This window comes from Ursus americanus, chromosome 9 (assembly GCF_024610735.1).
Source record: "Ursus americanus isolate L20-20 chromosome 9, mUrsAme1.1.p, whole genome shotgun sequence".
NCBI classification, from domain to species: domain Eukaryota; kingdom Metazoa; phylum Chordata; class Mammalia; order Carnivora; family Ursidae; genus Ursus; species Ursus americanus.
Window position 1 is genome coordinate 38138930 of NC_142135.1, and position 21965 is coordinate 38160894.

Below are 21965 nucleotides of genomic sequence, written 5' to 3' on the forward strand. Positions count from 1 at the left end.
AAGGGAAGGAAAAATAAAATAAGATAAAAATAGACAGGGAGGCAAACCATAAGAGACTGTTAACTATAGAGAACAAACTAAGGGTTGCTGGAGGGGAGGTGGGTGGGAGGATGGAGTAAGTGGGTGATGGGCATTAAGGAGGGCACTTGATGTAATGAGCACTGGGTGTTATACAAGACTGATGAATCACTAAATTCTAACCCTGAAACAAATAATGCACTATATGTTAACTAACTTGAACTTAAATAAAGAAAACCAATAAGAAAAAAATTAAAGCCTTCCTTAGACTTTCAGGAGAAGCTTTATGGCTTTTAAAAATATTAAATTAAAAATAAAATGAAAAAAAAAGTAGCCAGATTGGAAATACAGAGAAAAGCCATATTCGTATTCATATTTGTATTCGATATGCCTCATAATCAGATGGTCAACCCTAAAGGCTCATCTTGAGCCCCTTGTCAAAACAAGGAGCACAAGTTACACAAAGTGGCCTCTCACCCTGATGCTGACACCTCGCCGCTGATGACCAAAAGGTATTTACTGCAGTGCAATCTTAGATTTGGACAGACTCTGATTGTAACTGCAAAAGTGTGAGTTATTGCTACCATCAGTTTAAGAAAACTGTACATTTAATATAGTTTTATTTTTCCTTTAAAGCTTTATAAATCCCAATTGCACTCCTTACAATTGATAATCCTTAGATCAAAGAAGTAAAGATTGAATTTCTTGCAACCAATCTCACAGTCACTCTTCAGTTACTTCTCCCCTCCCTCAGGCTCCGCCATTATTTTCTAGTTTAAATTTGAAAATATAATACTTGGCATTCTGTTGTTCTAGCTGAAAAGGTGTAAATGGTTGTGTTTTTTTAAAAGTAAAAGGAAGATTCTTTCACCACGATTCATGCATCTCCTGCTTGAGGCATGTTTAAGAAAAGAGGTATGCTCTAGACTGTTGTAGCCCCTGGTAGCCGTCCCCTTGACATACCCCAGGTTTCCCTGTCAGCAATAATTGACTCACATACATCTCACTACCCTACGTCAGTGCTCAATATCTGCTAAAAGAAGGTGGTATTATACTCATAAAAGTAGAAAGCATTTTTCACTTAATCAGAGTAGTCACAAGAGGAGTGCACTTCATTCCACTTGAAAATTTCAATATGAAAGTCCACAATTGCTGGCTCGTATGAAGACAATGTTAATTTATTACTTCACACATGTCACTTCTATATAATGAAATAATTAGCTGGGAAATTATATCTGCATTCTCAATATTTTTGTACAATAGGAGTGTCAGTATAATTAGGCATTAACTACAGTTTCTGGGAATTGAAGGTAGAAGCGTTGTGTACAGTTAATACTTTTTCCATCTTTATTTGCTCGATTCTTCACTTGGTGATTCAGAAAAAGTTGTTTAAATAGAGGCTTACAACGGAAGCCATCACTACACTATGCCTTATAAAGATAATTGCCTGAAAGACGAAAAGATAAAAATCACATGGGTGGTCACAGCCTTTCTGCCAAGCTCTTGTGGAAGCCAACAGGCTTAGTGCCTTAGGCTCCAACTCTTTGTTACACCCTTGAATACGTCTTTCATTTCTATTTCCTTTCCATTTCTGCTGTATTGGACTTCAGCAGGCCGAGCTACCCACAAGGAGCACCTCTTGATCATAGCCACCTTTCATTGAAGAAGAGCAAACACCAATCTATTTTGGCAGGTACAATTTTCCAACACACTCAGTAAACAGTTTGCCAATTAAAGTACTGACAAACTGAGCTCTCAATTTCGAAGAAAAGAACATGCTAAGGGTTGTAGATTATTTTATCTCCCAACCAAGGAAAGATTGAACTAGAGTCTACTTTCTTAAAAGCAAAACAAACAAAAAACCAGAAAAGTGTTGAATCATTTGTTCTTTGAGTTGAGTTTTGCAGATAATGCCCCTTTGGCAGTTCACAATTCATCTCCTGCCCCAACCCACTGATCTCTCCTCAGTGCGCTCACACTGAAACCCTTAAGGCAGATAGGATTAAGGGACACCACCCTTTGGAGACCTCACAGCTACTTTCTTTTATAAGGCTCCTCCAGTATCCTATGCTGCATCCTTAAATTTAGACACTGCTAAGTGGACATGGCCTGGAATATCCTTATTGTCTGATAATGTTAAAGAATATTGACCCAAGTAAAATCTCTGTCCTTTGAAATCTTTAAAAACAGCACAAGCAGGGATCCATCCGAGAGTATCTCTGTGCTTGGTTTATCAGGCCCAGTTACCTGGAAGTAGAAAGCTGAACTTGCTGTGTGGAGGCTCCATATATGTTTTCCTAGGTGGGTCTAAGCTCTACACATGTAGGGAATATACAAACGGATAAATACATACACTATTTCCATCTCTTGAGGATTAGAATTTTGCTCTTACTTTTCTTTTCTTTTAAGATTAGAAGCATTGGGAGATGTCCTGAGGTGATATCCCAGGGTGCCTCTGATCTGAAGACAATCTTTTAAATAGTGGAATGATCTTAACATTTATTTGTGTGAGAAGGCGTTTGATATCACTAAAAGTTCTCTTTGGATGTTTTTTGATTTTATCTACTGTCCAGCTAAAACTTTACTTAGAAAATGCCCCCAAGCTAAGAGAATATTATAGCAAAGATTAAAAAGTTTTTTTTTTAATCACTGTAGCAACCTTTAGACAGTTAACTTCAGGAACAAATACATATATTTATTTTTATACTCTCCAGAGCAAGCACCAATACAAAACATTGAGAATTACTGGTGATAGCTGATATCTGCATGATTATACAATATCATCTAGCCTTATACTTCAAAATGTTATAGAATGTGGTTCTCTGCTATGTATGTTTTTTTTTAAAGATTTTATTTATTTATTTGACAGAGAGAAAGACAGCCAGCGAGAGAGGGAACACAAGCAGGGGGAGTGGGAGAGGAAGAAGCAGGCTCCCAGTGGAGCAGGGAGCCCGATGCGGGGCTCGATCCCAGGACCCGGGGATCACGCCCTGAGCCAAAGGCAGCCGCTTGATGACTGACCCACCCAGGCGCCCCATCTGCTGTATATGTTTTAAACTAAGCATTCTGAAGTGGCTTCTCCATTCTTCCATTCATGTGTTCACCATAGCCACCACGCCTGATTTTATTGGTGTGTATGTACTTCAGACTATGACAAGTGGAGAGAGATATATATGTATATATGTACTCATATATATGTAAATCCTACATTTAAGATGGGCGGCAGAGAAGTACATGGTCACAGAGTCATTATGGCTGGTCTTGAGATAGAAAAGCTAGGTTCAAGTTCAGATTCTGTACCTCGTGGCTGTGCTGTGTAACATTAGAGATGTTCTTTACCTCCTGGGGCCTCTTCATTTTCATGCATAAAAAAGGAAAACAGTACCTTGCCTGGCAACTACCAGAGTCATTACTACTATCCAAGTCTGCGAAGGAGTACTCTTATTTATAAACGATCACGCTGATGCAAGAGATCACAATGACATCTTGTAAATAGTATGAGGTTGTTACAGATTTGTTTGGGAAACAGGATCTTCAAAAATTCTTAATGCTTTCTTTTCTTTCTGTAAGTCTATCCAAAAAGGTCTCTAGTACTGGATTATCAGCTCTATTAAAAGGAACAAATTACTTTCCCTTACATGGAAAAAAAAAAGGGCAATTTCACAAAGAACTTTTCCCTCCATTTACTATTACAGTCTCTTCCCTTTGACCTTTCCTAATTCAAATGACAAAACAGCTTGATTGCTTCCCATTTGGCTCTGCGGGGTATAATAAAGTATTTTCCAGAGCTTGGGAGAGGAAAAAAACCATCCAGTTATGCCAGTGATGGGGAAAGGATGCATGCCACACATTCTCCCACCTCTCGGTTAATGCCTTAATGCTGGGAGAGTTCCCCGAAATACATCTACAAGTATTTACTATAGCATTGCCTGTGATTTCATGGGGCGGTGCATCTCACTGGATGAGTTTTATTAAATGAAACTACAGAAATCTATAAAAGCCAATTATACTCCTGTTTTAACTAGTAATGGGAGTTTCGTCTAATCTCAAAATAGCTCATGCTATGAAACCATTTTAAACCTTTGTTGAAAGGCCTTGTTAAGCTTTTAAAATTCGAATTGTTGTTTATATATGTTTTGCCATGTGGGGCATAAAAGCCCTTTAGAAATTGATTCTAAGAACTCTCCTTTAAGAGAACTCTGAAACCAAAGCAGTTTAGACAAACTGCTGGTTGCTAGGGGTAACCTCAGCTTCTAGAATGAATAATCGCAAATGCAGGACAAGCACTTGATAAGAGTATGCAAGAGTGAGGTCTTCTGAAAGAAAATAAGGAATAAAAGCCCTAATCTTTGGGTTAGGAAAAACCATTATTCCAAGATCAACTCTATCAGCGGACAAGTGGCACATTTAAGACGCCACAGGACTTGGGTTAATACTTATAGGATGGCCCATTGGACTGCGTTCCACGGAGCAAGTCAGAGGACTATGGAAAGTCCTCCAGCTGTAGTCACAATGGTGTCCCGCAATTGTGCTTCTCAGTTCCCTGCTTGATCGTCAGCCCTGAAAGTAACATAGTTTTTGTCCCACCGATTGTGGCTTCTGGACACTATTTCTCAGAGAACAGAGTGAACTCACCACCCAGTAGTTGCTTTCCAGCATTGAGCTTGCTGGCAGCCCTGCCAGTTTTATTTTGCCCATTCATTCCTCAAGCCGTCTTTTTCAGACTATTCTTTGACAGTTATGTATTTATGACTCTAGCAGAAGGACCAAAAACCACAGCAGCCAGAAGTAGGGCACAAATGTCCAGAGGGGCTACTGATTATCAAAAGATATGATGTGCTGGGGGTCTCCTGGGAAAAGCCTCTCTCCCAGACAATAATTCAGGCTTAAAAATGAAATACTATAGGCAAATCTATGGATAAAACTAGGATGTGGGTATAAATCGTGAACGACAATTGTTAGGGATTAGGAAGAGAGTTGCTAAGATGTATTGGAGTGTTTGTTTCTTGAAAAGACCCTTCTACATGTACAGACTTTTAAAAAAATATGTCCTTCAAAATATATTTTTGAATATTATTGCATTTAGTTATCTTAATTAAGGGTTTCTGTTGTTGCTTTAAGAAATATTGGGCAAGTACGCTAACCCCTTCCTCCAACGAGGTTACTATCCTGTTGTGTGGCTCCTTGGCTGGCTATCACTAAGGCAATAGACTGACCTGCTGACGGTGTGTTCTGCTGGCAAAATACCTAAGGGGAAACAACTGTCACCTCTTGAGGCTAAGCTTACAAACAGTCCTATTAAAGCCCACTAAGACACATCTAAATGTTAGCTACAAGACACCCTCAATGTTAGAATTCCACTATGTGCTACAGACCTCTTTCACCAAAAGGTAAGACTGTGCGATTGGTGAAAAAGGCTTCAGAAGGAAGTTTCCTAAACTTGTTCCCCATAAGGGTTTAAAACAGGAGTCAGCAAATGTAACCAGCATGCCAAATCTGACCTGCTGCTTACTGTTGTTGTTTTTTTTCAATTTCGGGTTTCATTGAAACATAGCTATGCTCATTTGTCTAGTATTGTCTATGATAGCTTTGCACTACAAGATCATAGTTAAGTAGAGGGGCCATATGGCTTGAAAACCTAAAATATTTACTATTTGGACCTTTAAGGAAAAGCTTGCCAATCTTGGTTTAGAAGATGAATGGGAAGAAGACAGTCCCGGGCAAATTAAAATAGCGCTGGTGATTCAAAAGTGGTCTGCTGACTCCGTAACTTAGTAAGTCCCAAGCACATGTGATGGGACAATTTAGTTCCAAAGGCTCTGACCCATATAGGTCACTTGTGAGCCTAAGGCATGACACTTCAGTTCAGATTTGTGTGTCCCGGTGTGCCAAGCTGATTTCCTTAGAAAGCTCATGCACCAAATATGCTATGGGTCCTTCTGGGTCAGATCACGACCCGGTTGGCAATAGGAAGGCATTGAGGCAGAAACTATTTGTGCCTAGTTGGCAACCTCTAGTAAGCTGGAAAAAGAGGCCGGATGCAAACTGAAGTCCTTCTTCATGCTTTCAGGAATGAAGAATAAGTGAGATAAGATGTCAGCCATGATAAGTCACAACAAACCTCGGTGTTTGGGTACAATGTTCCCAGAACGAACCTTAAAAGTGCAGTTGCGTTATTTGGGTTACCGGTGGTAGCAGAGAAGTCAGGATAAGAATACCATTATTTACATGTATAGAGATCCAACCAACACTCAAGCCAAACTTCACTGTGATCTGAAGCCATAAGGCGTTATGGGATAAATATCGCCTCATGACTGTAGGCAAAGTCCTGCCATCCAATGAATATGGAAAGATTCCATTCTAGTTGTCACAGTCAGTCTTTTTACTTTAAACTATTCCTCTTCTCCTATATGGAAAAAATAATAAAAACCAGCTAAGAAAGAGCCTTCCTAAAGAGATATAGGAAGGAGGGGAGTCAAAGCCTACTCACATTCACAAGGTGACATGATGTGATTCCCTAATATCAAAGGGAATATTTTGATACTTCTGCCCAGGCTGACATGTATCTCTACATAACTACCGTACATACAGAGGACTCTAAAGCTCCACAGTCACAATGGAATTCCACCTAGGAGAATGCAAGCAAATACAAAAGACAGCCCTTTCCCTTTACTAAAAAAAAAATAATAATTTATAAATTCTAATAAGACTCCAAAGAACTCCCAGGTGTGCTGTAGAAATTATGTGAATGTTGGAACCACAAGGCTCTCCACGCCAACAATATACTGGGATAAATGAAATTTAAACCAATTTTGTGATGTGCTTGACCAACTAATGCAAATATCTAGGCGCTGAAAGAAAAACACGGGATACATAAAAACCCAGCAGTAACGATTCAGACAATAACCTCTGATTAGCACGTCTATACTGCACGGGACATTAACGATGGAAGAAAGGCCACGCTGGAGACACGGCGCAGACACAATTATGCTAAATGGGTATATCAGGTCTATTATTTTTATAACCGGAGCTGCAGATGAGCACAAAACTGTCCCCACTCTGGCCATGGCACCCCAGCTATCACTTTATAGAGAGGCAATAGGGCCGGTGACATAAAAATATCTAAGTACATTTGCGCAGATAACATAAAGAAGTCCCACAAGCATTTCTACCATCTCCCTTTATTTTAGAATGAAACATGAACCTGATGAGGGTTGGGAAGTTGGCAAGAACTCCACTACTAAAATAAGCTAGGACTTTCTTATTTTTATGTAAGAGGACATCTTGTTCCTCAGCATGACCACACAAGAAATTCCGACAAAACGTTATACACATTCATTTCAACTTTTTCTGCTTTAGAGTTGGTGAGAGTTAGGGTAAACGGATGCACTTAGAATGATCATATATCTATTCCCTCACTTAATAAAGCCTATTTAAAATATTGCCCTAATTAATGATTACCAGAACACAGCAGTGTTCATAATCCCTGTAATTCAATTGCCAGTAGTTTGTGTAATAAATCAGGAAAAGGTTAAAATATTTTTTATGCCAGAATAGAACATATCAATCTATTTTATTTGATTACCTTGTGTAATGAGGCTTTTTCAAGTCTAGATTACCTTACTCATTATAATTATGACAGATATTTTTGCTTAAAATGGGAAAGATTAAAAAATGTCAGCAATCTACTCGAGACTGTTCTAGGATGTTTTTTCCTCCTTTGTACATTTTGGGACATGAGCAATGACATTAGGCTCTCCTTCCAAGAGCAGAGAAGAGAATAACATGGTTCCCATGAAAAGCAGATTAGGCGAATGGCATCTGGACAACATTCATTTTATTCACTGATTTGAAAATTAAATAAAATCATATATAATATTTTCTAATTCCAAAGTTAAATTCTACTCTTCCAAAAGAATCTTTTTTTTTAATTTATTTATTTGACAGAGATAGAGACAACCAGTGAGAGAGGGAACACAAGCAGGGGGAGTGGGAGAGGAAGAAGCAGGCTCATAGCAGAGGAGCCTGATGTGGGGCTTGATCCCACAACACCGGGATCACGCCCTGAGCCGAAGGCAGACGCTTAACGACTGAGCCACCCAGGCACCCCATTCTTCCAAAAGAATCTTAAAAATTACTAGAGCACAATAATATCCTTCTATAGGTGGTGACATTCCCTTCTTAGTGAATGCAAGCTGAATTCAACTAATAAAGAAGTTCATATTTTTTTAAATATTTTATTTATTTATTCGACAGAGATAGAGACAGCCAGCGAGAGAGGGAACACAAGCAGGGGGAGTGGGAGAGGAAGAAGCAGGCTCATAGCGGAGGAGCCCGATGTGGGGCTCGATCCCATAATGCCGGGATCACGCCCTGAGCCGAAGGCAGACGCTCAACCGCTGTGCCACCCAGGCGCCCCAAGAAGTTCATATTTTTAACAAATAATTTCATCAATAAAGAATAACACAAAGGCATTCTATGCCATCTTTCTTCCCCTTTTCTAGAATAACCTATGTTCTGGGCATAAGAGAAATCTCCCTCCCTCAACTTTTTAGGGATCATTCTTGCCTAAGGCCCCCTTTTGCCTCCATTGAGTTCCAACAGCCCCCTACCTCCATGTGAAATCTGTAATCCTGGGAGTCAGCTTTAGTTATGAACAGAATGGCATTCCTATGTTCTGCTCTTCCAAGGGGTTTCTCTGAAATGAAATAAGGTCACTCCAACCATTAACAGCCCCACAAACCTCATGCAGGATAAAAGGGACTTGGGTCTCCTTTAAATCATAAGGCAGAACACAGAATGGAGGTGACAATCATACAGGAAGAAAGCAGGAGGGAGTGAGAGAATGCTGGCCATTAGAAGTGGAGGCAGGACTTTCCTTGGGACTCTGCAGAACTGTACCTTGAAAAACTTAAAAATATTACTCCCACAGGCATGGCCAGAAATAAAAAGTCTAACAATATAATGTATTGGTGGGGGGTGGGGAACAACTAGGACTCTCATAGCTTGCTGGTGGGTATCTAGCAAAGTTAGACATATACCTATCATATGACACAGCAATTCTACTTCTAGAAAAGAAAAGAAACGCATGTGTCCCCCAAAAGATTTGCACAAAATGTTCACAAGAGCCTTATTTATTATACCTAAAACTGGAAACAACCCAAATGGCCATCAACAGGAGAATGGATAAAGACGTTGTGGTCTGCTGATACAAAAGAAAAGTCTCTGTCATAGAAAGGGACGAACTACATGTACCAACATGGATGAATCATAGTACCATACCGTTTAGTGCAAGAAGCCAGACTCAAGAGTACGTACTGCATGATTTCATTTATAGGAAATTCAAGAACAGGCATAACCAAACCGTGGTGATAAAAATCAGCATTAATAGTTAGCTTTGGTGGAGTCAGAGGTTGATCTGAAAGGGAAGTTTCCTAGGTAACCAGAATGTTCTTGATCTGGGCGATGGTTACACAGGGGTGCACATTTGCCAAATATATTGAGCTATATACTTAAGATCTGTGCATTTCGTTACTGAATGCTAATTATATCTCAGTAAAACACTGTTAACATGAAAAACGTGTTACTTCCAAAAATCAATTATATAAAGTACAAGCAATATACGCATAAATAATTCTCAAGTCCTTGTGCCAATGTGAACAAAGAAAGTGGAAAGAACTTTATATCTGGAAGAGAACATTTTGCAACTTATCAAAATATGTGAAGTAGCATTTTTTTTTGTAAGAGAAAAATACGCATACATCCTTTATAGGACTTTCTGCTATGAATTGTTATGGGCATGCTGGATGAACCCTCAGGATTATTTCTATTCTAGATGACTCCAAAATATAGTAAGAAATTCATTTCCTGGTTGAATTATTTTACAAAGTTACTGCCTCCAAAATGCTCGTAGACCTTTTTGAGCCCAAGTTTGTTTTCTTGAAAAGAGTGTTTCAGACTTATTATAATAGAGTTGCATGTGAGTTTCAAAATTTATACACAAACCACAAATAGGCTGACATAGTTCACAACAATTTAGTAAGGCTAGCAATTATTATAATAATTTGGCTAAAAGTTCATTAAGAAGCATAATTATGAAGTAAAGATAACTATTAATCTGAATAAAATTTTGCTAATTAGTTTGGCAATAAGTTTCATCCTATAATTCTACATCACTTTAGTGTTATATTTTTCTATGAATATATTAATAAAAGGAAATTGTAAATGAAGATGTATTTACTAAGAAAAGGATAGTTAATATTACTTTTCATTTTATTCCCACAAAAGTGTAGCAACCCGTATCCATCAAAATAGCCTTCATAGAACTTCCGCTGTTGAAAAGATCACATGGAGAGGAAGAAGGAATGCATTCAGAGTAACAAAAGAAGGACTAATAATTTTCTGCATCCTGTTTTTATCAGTAAGTGATGCTATCTAAGTATAGCCAACTTGACTACTAAAGAAATACCTAATCAGAATGCCTAGAACAAAGGATAGCACGTGCACATTTGCAGTATTGCAATAATATCTTCCTGAAGACTACATATTAGCTCCAAGCAAAATTAATAAAATTATTATTTAGGTCATAAAAAGCCATAAAGAAATTGTTATATGGAAATAACCACATGAAAATATTTTATGGTTTTTATCATGTAGATTAAGGGTCAGAGACTTTTTTGGGTAGAGGGTCAGATGTTTAATATTTTAGGCTTTGCAGGCACATACAGCCTCTGTTGCATAGTCAGTTAACGATGTAAAGGACATTCTTAGCCTGAGGTCTGTACATGAACAGGTGGCAGGCTGGATTTGGCCTGCGGGCCACAGATTATTGGTCCCTTACTGATATAGATCACTAATAACCATAACTGTACCATAAAAATGCTAGGGAAATTATTTTAAAAGTTCAAATCTTTTATTTTTACAATCACCAAAATAGGTCCTCCCCAAATAAAAGTTCCGTTCCTCTTTGATAGCACCTACGCCAGAGCCAAAGGCATACCTCAGGTCTCAGTCCTCACCAATATAAAGGAGAGCAGCCTTCCCTTTTCTCCCTTCCTGATTACTCACTCAAACCCACGTATTCCTCAAGGTTTAGGTCTAGAGCCTTCCTCATGACTGACATGTCCTAGCCATTTCTCCCTTTTCGTAACTCCTTTACATCTGCTATGCTAAGCCTTTATAGCACTCTGCATCCTGTCAGTGACAGAATCCTTTGTAAAAGTAAGATACTTTTAGCAAATAATTTAGAACCCCATTATATATTGTTTGCTATACTAAATTTCTTATGGGTTAGTTTAAAGTTAATATTTAAGCAGAATGTAAGATCCTCATGGTCAAAAACTGACTTCTTTTATCCTTTCTTGCATTTTTCCCCTCTCATTCCCTTTCTTTCCTCCCTTTCTCCCTTCTTTCCATTCTTCTTTTCTATAGATTAGAAAGTATTCCACATTTTTAGAGATGTCTAGATAAGGCGTTGTATTTATTTCAAAGATAGAAATAGGGGTTGGAGAGTTAGAGAATGTTCTATGGGAAAGAGGGCATTTCAGTTCATCCTTGCAGAACATGCAAGAGGTGGAAAGAGGAGAATTCAAGGCAGAGGAATGGTATGATTAATGATATGAAGAAAGTCCAGTGTGGGATGCGTAAAGAACCGCTCTTTTTGGTCAGACTAGAGGACGATGGAGGAGAATGGTGGGAAACCATGGCATGGAGAACTATAAGGCCCAAGAAACTAAGCCGTTTGGGCTAGATTCTATTAGCACTGGGGAACAACTGAAGGTCTGGAGGCAGAGGGTTTATTTGAATTGAGCTGGGCTTCCAGAAGATTGACGATATGGTAGGTATAATGGAAAGCTGAACTAGAGAAAAGATAGGGGACAAAGAAATGAAGGATTCATCAAAAGCGACAGAATGTAGAATCAGTGGAGCTTTACCGTTTGTTAGATGTAGGTCGCAAGGAAGAGGAAGGAAGGCAAAGTGCCAGTGACACTGTGATACCTGGCAGTAGGGAGTACAATGCTGTCATTAATAGAAACAATAGAGAAGGAGTGGCAAGTGTGACAGAGATGATGACTGAACGTCTTTCAGGCTGGAGTGTCTGTTGTAGAGTAAATTTTTAATAATAGTTTACTGATCTACAGTTGTACTGCTGAAGATAATAGTGCCTTTTTTTCCCTCACAGATAATAATACTAGATCTTAGAATGGCATGCTTAATTGTATGTTTTAATTGTAAATAATATTACAACTTTGTTCTCAACAGAGTAAAGCATAGTTATTATATGAGATTCTCTCTACATCGTGAGGGTTGGGAGGGGAAGATAGACTTTAATAAATTGAGTTGAGGAAACTCAGTGTCTGAGACGCCAAAGGATCTCATTGTTGAGGTCTCATATTTACTTAGTGGCAGAACAAAGACCAGAACCTGTTCTCCTGATAGCCGTGGTGTATTAGTTTCTTATCTGAAGGGAGAAGGCAAAACACAGAGCCTTGGAAAGTTCAGATGTGGTACCATTCTATGCTCACACTTCGAAGTGTTTGGTAGGTATACTTGCAGGACGAGGAAGGATATATTCCCTTGTCTGCCATTTGTGGTTTAGAAGATATAGCATTCTCTTTAATATGAAATAGAAACTCCCATCAAGTAAATGTTTCCTGATGCCCTGTTCTTTTACTTAATTGTTTTCTTTCATTATTTTTACTTCACAAGAATTAAAACAATACAGTTATATAACTTACTCTATCCACCTAGTCCTAGCTTTCTCTTAGAGGTAACCATGGTTAGTGGACAATAAAGATCCTTTCAGACGTCAGTAAAGCAAACATAAGCTCTCTCTTTGCCTTTCCACATCCATTTCCAGAAGTGTCTCATAAAACCTTCCCACTCTTCCCCTGACCGCCAGCTGGATATGGACAGTCAAGGCAACACTGAGAGCCAGCGTGCTGAAGAGTCTATCCGCCGGGACCCCGGATGACTATGAGGAGCAAGCTCTCCTGGAGACTGGATGGCAAATGAGCAAGGAATAACTCCCTATTATGTTGAACCACTGGAATTGTAGGGCTTATTCACTTCAGCAGCTAGCACAACCTTCGTTAGATCAGAGGATCTCTTTGTTGTGGCTGGAGTGAACTGGACAGTGTCGGACTATTTTTGGCGTGCAAAAATGATGCTATAGAGAAGTTTAAGGACAATCTTCTCTGTTCTCCCTGGCTTGGCTCTTCTTGTTATATCTACTTCAGGTTAAACTCAGACGCTCCAGGAATGATGATGTTCTTGACAATGCCTTGTTTCGTATGTTAATCAGGAGAATACAGAATAAATCCTTTGAATTTGACTGTATCATATAAAGCAGGCAGAATGTTTTTTTAAAGGTGAGATAAAGAGCTATCTAAAAGTAAAAAGCCATGCTTCCCTTTCTGGAATTTCTTTCCATTCCTGAAAATGCAAAGCAGACCAGCCACCAACATATAGATTCTTGTATAGAGGCAACATGGATATTGTCAAGATAAACCAGTTCTGTTAATGTGATTGCACATCTTCTGGAAAAAAATGCATATATGTATTTCTCTGCCGACCTCCTAAAAGCTTAGAATCAAGTCATTTCCGATGGCATCCACGTATTTTAGTAGGCTACAGTGAAACCCAAAACCTTACAGAGGAATAAACCTTTCTTCAGATCTAAGGAATTTCAGTGGTTGAAGAAAGTTCAAGCCAGATCCATTGCAGTTTAAATCCAATTTCTTTTTTCTTGGAGAAGAGTATATTATCGAGAATAAATGTGCTTCAAAACAGTTCTCAGGTATTCTGTTTTTTATAGAGTCCAAGATGTATAGAATCTAAAAGTTCCTCCTTAAAAATAATTCAGTTACTCTTGTTGCCTCAAGATGAAGTGCGAACTTCTTTTTTTTTTTTTTAAAGATTTTATTTATTTATTTGACAGAGATAGAGACAGCCAGTGAGAGAGGGAACACAAGCAGGGGGAGTGGGAGAGGAAGAAGCAGGCTCATAACGGAGGAGCCTGATGTGGGACTCGATCCCAGAACGCTGGGATCACGCCCTGAGCTGAAGGCAGACGCTTAACCTCTGTGCCACCCAGGAACCCCTGAAGTGTGAACTTCTAAACATGGTGTATATATTCTTCTTGTTCAGGCTCTTGTTTACCTCTGACCGCTCTGCAGCTTGCGTTTCGGGCACCAGCCACTCTGAACCCCTTCAGTTTCCTCAGGGTGCTGTGCTCGCTTTACCTCCGGCCTTTGCAGGAACTGTTCTCACTACCCGATGCCCTGTCAACTCCTTTTCCTTAGTTTACTTCTGTTCGGTCCTCAAGTCTCTGCTTCAATGTGATTTCTTCCATGTAGCCTATCCTGACCGCTCTCCCAGGCCACGTTAGGCGAGCTTCCTGTCTCTGCTGTCCACACGTTATCAGAACACTTCGCACGTTATAGTATAATTGAAGTTCAGTGGCTGCTGTCCTTTAGATTGGAGTCTTGATAAGGTTAGGGTGAATCGTTAAATGACGCTAACCCTAGCACCTAATATGAAGCATAGTAGGTGGTCAGAAATATTAAGCGAAGGTTGCTGCATCTAGAATAGCTCTCATCTGGTGTGCTAGTCCACCACAACATATAGAAGCTCATGGTACCCACCCACCAACCACAGGACACTTATCTGGAATAGTCTTATTCCCCAGAATTACTTCAGAAGAACTGAAGAGGTCAAAGAGTTGAGCATAAAGCACGGTTTTCCTTTGTGCAGTGGTCAAATTCATGCGCCGGAGCTCCTTTCTCTTAAGCTCTAACTTACTGAAATAGGGTAATAGAGACCGACTCTGTAAATGATCCAAAAGGATATAAACACGATTCAAAAAAACAAACCTCTCTCTGATTTTGATAATGGAAGCTTGCCGATCTGTTCCTTCTAATCTGGAAATGCAGGACAAACACTCCAGCAGCGGCAGACCAGACCCTGCTCCTGTGCCCAGCCGTCGCTGCTCAGCAGCATACACGTCGATTTGAGAATTCCCCTCTGAACTAACATTTGACTTGCTCCAGTGTCTCTGTGCTTGTGCACTTTGCCGTCTCTCAGAGGTGGTTGTTGACATTAATCTCCCTGTCCCCAGTCTTAAATGGGATCTTGTATTTATAATCATGATCTTCCACTATCACCTTCTTGCCTCAAGCTTCTCTTTTGTCTTATTAAAATCAGTGTCAAACCAAGCCGTCCTCCACACGGCCAGGTCTGAGCTGCTGCCATTCCCACCGCCATTGTCAGCGCTCCCGCTGACTCAAGGACCCAGGACTTGGTTCTCAAACACTAGTGCTTCCAGACGATTTAGGGCATTGAAGTATGGGAGAGGGCTCCATGGGAAGAGGGAATGCTTACCTATTATTATTTCTCTGGCATACAAGAGTATAGCAGAACATAGAGACTTTAAGAAAATGGCAGCATGGCAGCTGGGATTTTTCTCAAGTCACAGACTGATGTAGAAATAGAGAAGCCCTCAGCCCCACACCCTCGGTTCACCAGTGCATTCTCTGCTATGGGACCGGATGAAGAACGCTTCTGCAAGGGGTGTTGGCTGGGGCTAGCCTACCAAAAAGTAGTGTTGAGAGTCTTTAGGACAACAGAGGGAAGCAGGGATGCTTTTGGTTTATTCACACTAACATTACATATGCAAATGCCCAGCAACCCATGGCTACTTTCTTACCTTGTGTGACTGGTAATACTGGAAGCCACCGATTCCACCTTGCTCCTCTGCAGTCCAGAGCACCAAACGCAGAGTCCTCTTTGGTCGTAGCCCTGGGAAAAATCATAAAGTAAGTGATCCTTCAGTTGATTTTAAATTTTTTAAAAATGGCAAGGCCCCTCATCTGTATTCTGGAGGCAGGAGGACATCAGAGGCACACATATTCATCTCCTGCTGATGCGATTCCGAGTGTGGCTGACACAGCAAGAAGCGCCCTCAGGGCTGATCTCCAGGGCAGGTTAATGGAGAAAGGGGTTGTGCAAATGCTGCCTTCAGGCCAGGAAGTGAGAGCCTCTAATCATACCCTGAACTGACGACCTGCCCAGCAGGACCCCGTGGATGGCCAAGGTCAGTGGAATGTTAGATTGCACATAGAAGATGCAGTTAGCAGGACTCTAGGCAGATCAGGCGGTCTTCCAATGATTAACTGAAACCCAGTCATTTGGCTCAACTTCCAGATAAGGTGTGTAGGGGATGGCCTCTTAGTCTCAATCCACAAGGATAGCTAGCTGCCCACGCTATCCTCGGTGATGTCATGGCTACGAAGCAGAGGTGATGTTGACGGCTACCCATGGTCATTCTCCTCTACTATTTGGAAATATGAGCTTATTCACTTAAGGTCAATGAAAACAAATGGAAGGCAGATGACATTTTACATACCTCATTACTTTACAAACAGCTTGATGACAATTTCATTGACTTGGGAAATACAATGTTGTATCTTGGAAGTTATTAAAGTTGTTTCCAGATCTGGCACATCTTGAACCATTTTTGAGTGAGTAGGTTAACCGCAAGGAAGTCAGTTTCTTAAACTTAAGAAAATGGGAACACAAAACGCTAAAAGTCCCATTTTGTGACCAAGAATTAATACCTGTTGTGATTTGGACCTTATAATGTCATTTCAGAGAAATAACAGTGACAGAAAAACAAGAAACTGGGCTTGAATCTTATTAAGAGGATCCATCCTCCTGCCTCACCACAGGGAGCCCCAGGGAAGGACCCTGAGTGGCTCTGAGATGGACCCACTACAAATCTCAAGTGTAAGCACATGAGGGCTGCCACCTGGGCACATGGCCTTCAAGGGAGCAGGCTGGTCAACTGCAGTCTGGAGGGGACATGCTCCTGGGGAACAGAGCGCGGACCTGCCTCCTCCCAGCACCAGCAAGGATTCTCCTTTTGTAGGCCTCGTGCTAAGAAGCTGAACAGGGGCTATGTTTTCCACTAAATTGAATATTGCTGTGAAGCCACTTTACACGTGAGCATTTTAACTTAATTAAAAGAGCACAGGTATAGGACGGAGGCTGACCCGAGTTCCCACTAAAGCCATAAAGCAAGACATTTCTATATCGAATTGTTCAGAAAATCCTATTCATGCTTTCTCCTAAGTCCATCTGGAACCCAGCTTCTCACCTCTGCTAGCACTTTGGTACAAACCCCACTGTCTTCTGCCTGGGCTGCTGTCACCCCCTAACTGCTCTCTCTGCAGCAGTCTCTCACCCCTGCAGCCAGAGGACCTTTGTAAGAGTGAAACTGGATCATGTCATTTGTCTGTTCAAAACTTCCCATAGCCAGAATGTAAGCTTCCAGAAGGCAGGGGTTTATGCTTCTTGGTTCCCTGTGATGCCCCTAGTGCCCAGCCTGTTTGGCACACATTAGGTGCCCAATAAATAGGTACCGAATGAATAAATGAATCCAAAGCTTGGTACATCGCTTAGAATAAAATTCAAAGCCCTCCATCACTTTCTTAGCCTCATCTCCTACAACTCCAGCTAGCTCACTCCCAGGCAAGCTGTTACAGTTGAAAAAGGTAGACAGGGGCTCCTGGGCGGCTCAGTTGTTAAGTGTCTGCCTTCGGCTCAGGTCATGACCCCAGGGTCCTGGGATCGGGCCCCATGTTGGGCTCCCTGCTCAGCAGGGAGTCTGCTTCTCCCATTACCCCTGCCCCATCCCCCCCCCCCGCTTGTGTGTTCTTTCTCCCTCACTTGCTCTCTCAAATAAATAAGTAAAGTCTTTAAAAAAAAAAAAAGGGCATGCAGAGCTGGTGAGCCCTGCAAACATTAGGCACTAGCTGTGTGACAAATGGGAAACTGATTTACCTGAAATTCAGCCTCCTTATCTGAAAAGCAGAGAGAATATTATTTACTTATTCTGTAACTATCTCATGGGATTATTGTGAGGATTAAATGAGATGTGATAATGTGGCATGTGATAGACATTTAATAAATAAACTATGAAACTACATAATGGATAGCCAGCCACAGAGCAATTTTACCCCTAGAGAGAAGGGGTATCTAAACACTCAGATAGAAAGTTCTTTCATAGGCATTTAGGTGCTGCTGACAAGGAATCCTGACATGCCCACTGCCTGCTCCAGAGTCAAACTAGCTGCTCACATTCAAAGCACAAATTTGTTGTGGGAAGACGTCTACTTAGTATATTTAAAAAATCACAATTTTTGGTTTCTTTAAAAGAAACGTGCTAATGCCGATTTAAATCAAATGACATTTTGCTTGCAACATAGAAGAAATCAGAAAGGATAAAGTACTGCAAATGAAGATTCTGAACTCTTTTTATCCATAAAAAGGAAAATAATGTACTCCCTTTTTACATCATCTCTGCACTTCCCAGCAAAACAGTACCAAATTGTTAAAATGATGGAATTCTCTCAATAAGGGTAAAGCACAGTTAGCACAGGTTAGAAAAAAAAATCGTTTTTTAAAAGCAAATGCCCTGAATATCCCTATAGATTTGGTGCCCCACCTGCAAATCATTATCGTCCAGGATGAGTCTCCTTCACATTTCAAATCAGCCAGATGGCCAATGATGTTATGTTAAGATAATAAAGAAGTAATCACTTCGAAACAAGGAATGCTAAGGCCTCCGAACAACAACAGTGTAGCTGTTGGTGCATAGCTGTCTCTAAAAAGACAAACGGAGCCTCCTTCAAGGCCTTGAGAAGCTCATTCCCGTCAGCACGGAACACCAGTGCCTGTCCCATGTCCAAGGTGAAGGGCCAGAGAGAGGGGTTAGGAAAGCGGTGGTCAAGCAAATGCTTGGCTGATCTCTGAGGTCTCTACTCTGATATTCTGGTTGTCTCTAAACTGAAGACAAATGCACGGGACTTCATTCAATGATTAGACCCTCAACCTAGCGTGGGGTTCGGGGTCCCCAAGCCACCTGAGTCTGCAGACGGGCAGTGTGGGGCACAGAAAGATGCTGGCCCTGAATCCGAGGAAGTGTTGTTTGATTTCCTGCTCTGCCTCTTCTGGCTCTGTGACTTCGGGCTAGTTACCTAATCTCCCTGGGCCTCAGTTTCTTCATCTCTACAATAAAGAAAATGCTCATTGCCTCATGGGATTGGTTTTTTTTTTTTTTAAGACTTTATCTTATTATTTATTTGAGAGAGAGAGGGAGCATGGGGCGAGGGGCACAGGAAGAGGGAGAGGCAGACTCCCCGCTGAGCAGGGAGAAGGAGGCAGGACTCAATCCCAGCACCCCGAGATCATGACTTGAATCGAAGGCAGACGTTTGACCCACTGAGCCACCAGGCGCCCCGCCTTATGGGATTGTTAAGAAAATTAAATGAAGTGAGGCAAATATATATTAAGCACAATCCGTGGCACATAGTAGGTTTTCAAGAATTGTTAGTTAGCTTCTTTCTCTATCGTCCCATACAACTTCTCAGTCTGTGCCAGTAATCACCAGCGAGATCTTGTGGGAAAGCCAGGAAAGAGGCGTAGTCCTCATTCCTCATCCTTAGGAACCGAAGAATATCTTTGTTTATTCAGAGTGTGTACTCAGCCAAGGGAAAAGTACAAATTTCATCTAACTTTGTAGAAAAACGCATACCACCTCTTTCAGTATGGAATGCCTCCTCATCCCAACATAGAGCATATCCACATCCAAGTAAATCGAAACAGGTTCTTCACTTTTTAAAAGTGAAGGCCAATCAGAATTGCTAGTTTCTGAATAAAGTCAAAGGGCTGGATAAATCTGAAAACTGAATCAAGCTGATGTAAGAATATCTATATTTACCATTTTTAAATGATACAGTTTATTGTGTATCTCAAATCCAAACTAGATTTAAAAGCTAAGAAAGAATTCGAAGTATATAAAATAGCAACAGCAATAATAAAGCAAAATCACCAAGAGCAACACAACACAGTGATAGGAGGCCAAACACAGGGCTTTCATTTTGCAGGAGAACTGGGGTAAACGAATAGCTCAGTAGCGATGCTGACTCACAACACTCGCTCTGGCTCCAGCTACACAGCACTGGGCCCTGGCAAGCACCGGAAAGAAAGTCTTAGAAATGGAGGTGAGAGGGACGACTCTGGCTCAGCTGTCCAGGGGTCAGGTCTCATTGAGCTTTTGTCAGAAGACAGGCAATTAATTCCCCGCTGGATGTATAGAAACGTCTCAGGGGTCTCTCGCCCTCCTGGGATTTCTATTAAGAACTCCAGATAGTGCAGCACACATTTTAAAGCATATGGTTTTCCTCTTTAAAAAACATAAACTGCTGATAATGTGTCAGAATTTTGTTTTGTTTATGAAATATGATACACATGCATTTCGCTTTCATTTTACTGAGGAAAGTAATAATGCTAATGGGAAAACAGTACCTAGGAGAAAAGGTCAAAACAATGTGGTTGGACTTTGTTTTTCATTATTATCAAACTTAAAGATGAGAAGGCTGAGAGGTGACTTTCATTAAACTGATAAACTGAAAAGGTCAGTTGATTGTCCTACACTTGCACCAAGGGGTCAAAGCAAAATAAACTCACATTAATCCTGCCTTGTAGATAGCTTTCCCAAATCACGAATTCTAACGAATGCTATTTGTTAACAATGTGTATTGACCCAAATGCTCATTTACTGTTCAGTTTCAGTCCCTCCAGAATTGTGAGCACTGTTCTCCCTTCTGTGACCTAACTTTGCAGAGAAAAGACAACTTTCTCTTACCGTAAATACTGTATACTTACTTTCCATATAAATGCACTAGTTCATAAATACACTTTTTGGCCAGCTCTCATTTATCAATAGTTCAGAAGAGTGCCTATACTTAGAGATTTCTATTCCTGCAATAAACCTGATTAATGTAATATCTGAGGTATAAAATAAATAATGAAATATTAGCAACAAAATTGAAGGAGAAGAGGCAGCAAGTAAGTGTAGTGGTTGGACACATGGTTTTGGGGTCAAGACCTATTTCTACCTTGGACAAGTTACATAATTTGTCATAAGGTATATAAGCACATTATCATTGTGTGGTTTTTTTTTTAATAGTAGGCATGGTTGGACATATCAATTATTTTAGTAAATAAATTGTAACTACTTTTTAGAATAAGGCAGGAACAGAAAGTCACTTTGAAGATCTTTTGTTCTTGAAAGTATTGCTTGGTATCTTAGTTATATAAATATAAAGCAATTAGGCACTTTGGGGGGGCACTGGGACAGGGCAATAAATTGGGTTTTTTAAAAAAATTTATTTAAATTCGGGGCACCTGGGTGGCACAGCGGTTAAGCATCTGCCTTCGGCTCAGGGCGTGATCCCGGTGTTATGGGATCGAGACCCACATCAGGCTCTTCCGCTATGAGCCTGCTTCTTCCTCTCCCACTCTCCCTGCTTGTGTTCCCTCTCTCGCTGGCTGTCTCTATCTCTGTCGAATAAATAAATAAAATCTTTAAAAAAATTTATTTAAATTCAATTTAATTAACATATACTGTATTGTTAGTTTCAGAGGTAGAATTTAGTGATTTAATCAGTTGCATATAACACCCAGTGCTCATTATTTCAAGTGCCCTCCTTAATGTCCATCACCCAATTACCCCATCCCACTATCTATTTACAAATGCACCAAAAACCATAAGATATCTAGGAATAAACCTAACTAAGGAGATGAAGGTTCTGTACTCTGAAAACTGTAGAACACTTTGAAAGAAATTGAGGAATACACAAAGAAATAGAAAAACATTACATGCTCATGGATTGGAAGAATAAATATTGTTAAAATTTTTATGCTACCCAAAGCAATCTAGGGATCAGTGCAATCCCTATCAAAATACCATCAGCATTTTTCACAGAGCTGGGACAAACAATCCTAAAATTTGTATGGACCAGAAAAGACCTCAAATAGCCAAAGTAATATTGAAAAAGAAAACTGAAGCTAGAGGCATCACAGTTCCGGACCTCAAGCTTTAT

General features: G+C 40.4%; 1 protein-coding gene across 4 annotated transcripts in view; it reads right to left on the minus strand.

Annotated features, from left to right (window-relative positions):
- CPQ (carboxypeptidase Q) overlaps window positions 1-21965 on the minus strand; it is a 439142-nt gene that overhangs the window by 88549 nt on the left and 328628 nt on the right. For all 4 annotated transcript variants that reach the window (XM_045805901.2, XM_087864711.1, XM_087864710.1 and 1 more), the window contains exon 6: window positions 15725-15816. In XM_045805901.2, coding sequence (XP_045661857.2) covers window positions 15725-15816 — 92 coding nt within the window. The remainder of the gene's footprint in view (window positions 1-15724; window positions 15817-21965) is intronic.